Source organism: Hylaeus volcanicus, chromosome 4 (assembly GCF_026283585.1).
Source record: "Hylaeus volcanicus isolate JK05 chromosome 4, UHH_iyHylVolc1.0_haploid, whole genome shotgun sequence".
Taxonomy (NCBI): domain Eukaryota; kingdom Metazoa; phylum Arthropoda; class Insecta; order Hymenoptera; family Colletidae; genus Hylaeus; species Hylaeus volcanicus.
Window position 1 is genome coordinate 2856459 of NC_071979.1, and position 5586 is coordinate 2862044.

The 5586-nt window shown below is 42.8% G+C and overlaps 1 protein-coding gene across 2 annotated transcripts in view; it reads right to left on the reverse strand.

The window, feature by feature from the left end:
* Window positions 1-5586, reverse strand: part of LOC128875695 (probable inactive tRNA-specific adenosine deaminase-like protein 3) — a 19911-nt gene that overhangs the window by 7829 nt on the left and 6496 nt on the right. The window contains exon 2 of one of the 2 annotated variants that reach the window (XM_054121512.1): window positions 7-1733. The exons of the other annotated variant lie outside the window; for it this stretch is intronic. Coding sequence (XP_053977487.1) covers window positions 484-1728 — 1245 coding nt within the window. The 5' untranslated portion in view covers window positions 1729-1733 and the 3' untranslated portion in view covers window positions 7-483. Of the gene's footprint in view, window positions 1-6; window positions 1734-5586 lie in introns of those variants that run through there. 2 annotated transcript variants of the gene reach the window in all.

The following is a 5586-nucleotide window of genomic DNA, read 5'->3' on the forward strand; positions in this document are numbered from 1 at the left end:
CATGGGGCGGTGCGGTGGTACACGCCATTTGATAGACACGCGAGCGTGAGCCACCGGTGATGCACGCCGCCCGATGATACGTGTAAACGTGAGCCACTGGTGGTGCACACCGACTTGAACATGTTAAACACTTTTCGTACATCTCTGCACGTCTTTTACACTTTCTAGAGCATCCTAATCCCTTACGGTATCAAATAACAAAAGCATTGAGTATATTTATTCACAAAATTATAGATAAAGGATTTTACCATGGATCAAAATTAACTCTAAGTTAATTTTAGCCTCTAAGAGCTAAGTTTTGCCCCCTTAAAAGTCTTCCTAACGATTAACTTGTAAAAGATACAAGTGGACGTACAAAAGGCTAACGTTTATAGGTACATCGTAACGCGTTTCCTTTAGTCGAACGCATATTTCTCGCGCAATTCTAATAAAACCGTCGTCATTGGAAAATTACAATCAATTGCGACGAACAGGCCGAGTGAGTCAATCCATGTTCCTATGCTCGACCTCTTGCAACACCAGTCGACATTCCTGCTCCAAGACACCGCCCCAGACCTGGTACCGATGATTCAAACCTGGCACGGCATGCAACACCGTTCTGGAGCCCAAAACCCCTGTAATCTGATTAGGCACACCGTAAAATATCCTCGCGACTCTAGAGTGCACCAGCGCCATCGCGCAAAGAGGACAAGGCTCCTTTAAAAGAAAGGTCCAGTATCCTGTGCAGAGGTAAGGTCCACATTTCTCTGTGTCCACTGGTTTGCTCTTCTCTGAATTCTCCGCTTTCGATCTGTTATTCCCGCGTCCTCGACGAGTCGCGATCGATTTAAGAGTCTCCTCCTTTGGGAGAGAAATTTCTGACAACGATTTCGGGTAACGAAGAGGCGCATCCTCGGCGTACTTTCTCTTGATCATTTTTTCTCTTGCTACGTAGTTTCCGTCGTCCTTTTCATTGATGGACGTTTCCTGTCTCGTCGTGCTTTCCTCGAGCTCTTTCTGCGATTTCCAAGCACCGCCGCCTTGGAGTTCGGCGACGAGGTCGACCGCTAGCATAGCAGCGTGCCAGATCGGATGTTGATCGATCTTGGAGGCAGCGATCGCGAGGATTCTTCCATCTTCCGGATCGACGATAACCGCGCTTCCGTTGCAATCGTTATTCCCGACGGCTCCTAACCTGGCTGCCTCTACCGCCACGTGCATGTATCTTTCTACGAGGTCTAGCTGGTGCTGAGTAAAAATCGACCCATCGATCAGGGACTCGATGGCAGGATCAGGGTGGAAATTCAACGGCCAAATCTTCGAGACTCGCGCTGCCTGCGATTTCGTTTTCGCCGTTCGCGATGGAACCTTGACGATTTGTAAATCGTCTTCCAACAAAGTCAAGTCGAATCCGTTCGTTTTTAGAAGGGATTTCAATTCGTTCTGAGTCAGTGCCTTTTCTGTCGACGACGGGTCTTCCGTTTTCGGTGATTGTTCCGAGGAGATCAGAGGTGCCAGTAACAGTTTGTTCGACGAGCAGCGTTTCAGGTGACCGAATCCCGGGAGAATAGAGGATACGGTTTTAATCGCCGTCGAGATGTCCCGTTTCCGCTTCAGCACTCCCACGTAGACTTCCTCGAGCGGCGGATCGTCTATGTAGTCCGAGCTTAAAATCGGTCTTGCTGTCCAGCTTCTAGCCACGTTCTCCGATTTGCTCTCCTTGGCACGTTTCGGCGAGGTGGTCACCATTTCTCCTGAAAAGACGGCGACTTTACGTTGAAATATCTTAATCAGCGGTTTCCGAAGTTTTATTTTATTTTTTTGTTCGCTTGTTAAAAGTAGAATATCTCTGACTTTAGTCTCTAATGGTCTTTAACGGGCAGTTTTTACATCGGTTGGGTAAAAGTTTTGAGAGCAATTGCGAAGATATTTGGAAATGTTTCCTTTGAAATGTTCGCCGACAGGTGACACGATTTCTTCTTTCGTTGAAATATATATCTCCCACGAAGATACTTATTGAAATTTGAATGCGTGTTAAAAATTGTAGGTGGGAGTAACATTTGGAGGGTTTCGTGGAAAGTGTCAGGTTGTAAGGATGTTAAATTGAAATTTTTGAAATTGTTGAAAAATTTTTAAATTCTAAAATTTCAAAAGTGCGTTGGATAAAAAATATGAGTGCGTCGAGCTGTTTAAACGGGGGATGTAACCCTAATAGATAGCTTGCATGAGTGAAAAAATGGCTGGAAACGCCGTTTTCAGCCTCTTTTTCCATCGAAATACGGTTTCGCGACGCTTTTCAGATTTCAAGGATACATTAGTTTCGGAGACCCTTCAAGTGCTGAAGTAGGGTTAGGATAAAGCGCCTCATACACGATACGATCTGTTGTACAACACGTCGTACGATACGTCGTACGACCAATCGCTTTGACGGACCCTTCGACCGTATGAACGGAATTCCATTGTCTGTGGCGGGTTCCCTTACGACGGTACGATCCGTTGTACAACGCGTTGTACAACATGTCGTCTGATACATCGTACGACCAATCGCTTTGACGGATCTTTCGACCGTAGGAATGGGATTCCATTTTCTGTGGCGGGTTCCCATACGACGATACGATCCGTCGTACAACGCGTTGTACAACACGTCGTATGACCAATCGCTTTGACGAGATCCTGCGACCGTATGAATGGGATTCCATTGTCTATGGCGGGTTCCTGTAAGACGGTACGATTCGTTGTACAACACGTCGTACGATACGTCGTACGACCAATCGCTTTGACGGACCCTTCGACCGTATGAATGGGATTCCATTGTCTGTGGTGGGTTTCCATACGACGGTACGATCCGTTGTACAACGCGTTGTACAACATGTCGACCGACCAATCGCTTTGACGGACCCTTCGACCGTACGAATGGGATTCCATTGTCTGTGGTGGGTTTCCATACGACGGTACGATCCGTTGTACAACGTGTTGTACAACATGTCGTCCGATACATCGTACGACCAATCGCTTTGACGGATCCTTCGACCGTATGAATGGGATTCCATTTTCTGTGGCGTGTTCCCATACGACGATATGATCCGTCGTACAACGCGTTGTACAACACGTCGTATGACCAATCGCTTCGACGAGATCCTGCGACCGTATGAATGGGATTCCATTGTCTGTGGCGGGTTCCCATACGACGGTATGATCCGTTGTACAACGCGTTATACAACACGTAGTACGACGCGTCGTACAATCCGCTTCTTGAGACCCTTCAACCATATAAATGGGAGTTGCATTGCCTGTAGCGCGTGCCGTCGCATCGTTCGGAAGTTGGGCGTGTCAAAAATCTGTGGAACGACGGATCGTTTTCCGATGCAATCTTCCATAAATGGTGCAAGATATTACCGCGATGAATCGCAAAAAATTTTCAAAAATTCATTGTTATTCTTTATTGCTGCTAACCATTGTCATTGCAAGAAACTTATTATTTAGTGTTGCTCTGCGAGGAATATACAGATAGTCGCTAGAAAATATGAAATAAAATAATTTTATAACAAAAACAATGCACTAAAAAGCATGACATAATTTCCATTTAATTTATGCCAATAGACAGTAACTATTATATTAATGAAATTGATGAAAGTAAAATGTTAAATACCATGTTAAATGCAATACAATAGTAAAAGTTTTGCGAGCCATTGCGAAGAAATTTTTTAAATATTTCCTGTGAAAAGTTCGATGACAATTGACATGATTTCTTCTTTCGTTGAAATATATCTCCCACGAAGATACTTCTTGGAATGTGTTAAGAATTGGAGGTACGAGTAACATTTGGAGGGTTTCGTGGTAAGTGTCCGGCTGTAAGGACGTTAAATTAAAATTTATCTCCAACGAAGGTACTTCTTGAAATTTGAATATGTTAAAAATTGAAACTACATATGTAGTTTCGACCGTCAACGATAAGTTTTCGATTTATAATTCCCTAGATTAATACACTTTCATGGAAATAGCCAGAAATATTGTTCAAAGTTATACTTTCAGTATACAATGCACATTGTACGACGTATCTACATGTGTCGGATGTCCGGTATTCCCAGTGAAAGATTCTCAAGTATCGGCATTCTTTTCAGCCCGAAACGAGGTGTTTCTCTTCAAACATAGAGCGCGCTGTGAAGCCAGTGATTTTTCACGAGGTCGGTATTTCAGTTAGCGCGGTTCACCATCTAGACGTTGGATCTGTCCTACACCTCATGTGCGGTGCGATTTGAAAAAGTGGCGGAAGAACGTCCGCGACGAACGCGTTTCGTGGGAGAACCGTTGATCGTTGCGGTGCTCTTGGTACGGCTCGCAGGAGGAGAAACGATTTTAAATTGCTGTCAAGTCGGGTCATGGTCGGATCGATTCTCGGAGTTAGGCGCAATTGCGCGACGTCGATTCGTGAACAGAAGAAATAAGGTCTTTATTGCCATACCGCTAAACCCGTAATCGCTTTTCGATTAAAACAAAAAACGCTCGCTTAGGCCTCAGCGCATGGAGTGGAATCGATAACGACACCTTACTGGTAGTAAACTATTATAAATTCTTGTTTTTGCAGAATGTTTATTACTATATCTGTATCATAATTAAACTGTAGATCTTTATGCAAAATAAAATCTTGACGTATCTACAAAAATTGAACCGTAACAGGAATTTATTTTACTCTGAAAGTATTATAATATGAACTTTACATGCAATAACATTTACAATGCATAAAAATCCGCAGTCTAATCATAATTAAAGTTCTCCAGTGATGGAGTCGATAAGAGAGCATACACAAAAATATCGAAGTAAGATACGAACTAAAGAATACTGAAACAGTACAGAATAACAAGACGTTAAATAAAATATTCTTAGAGAATATTTGTAGCAAGTATTCAATAGAAACTCTGCCACTAGTTTTTGAATCGTTTGCAGAGTATTCTCTCGTTTCGACTAATGCTACGTATTTCACGTGCACACACGTTGCAAGCATTCCAACACGTGATGGTATTCGCACGTGTTTATACTGGAGCCTCCTAGTACTCGTGTACTCGGATTCATGTGCACGCTAAGGTTGTTCTTATTTTGCTGTCGAATTTTGTTGTAACCTCTCTTCCACAAATACAAAGTTAAATACAAACATCGATTAAGTTCATTTAGAACGCATTCTCAATTCTCGATTTTCAAATTAATAATGGCAAATTAATTTACAGATAGAAACATTAAGACATTATTCGAGTCGATTACAAGATATCTCAGGAATCAGTAGACCCCATCGTTATTCCGCAAGAAAAGAAAACGAACCATACAGCAACTTCTCGGCCGTCGCAGGGCAGCTTCATTATCTGATTCCAGAGGAACCATTGTGATCCCACAATCAATAGAAATCTTCCATTCAATCAGTTCACCAGAAAGGAATGGAAGTGAGTAGTGACATCCATACAAACAGATTCAAACAGATTTCAAATACAGTAAAGTTTCCATAAATGCACTAGTTCAGTCTCGAGTTTGTGCATTTATGGAGACTTTACTGTATTTGGAATCTGTTTGCTGTATGGATGTTACTACTACATGAATGCACATAAATGCACAAACTCG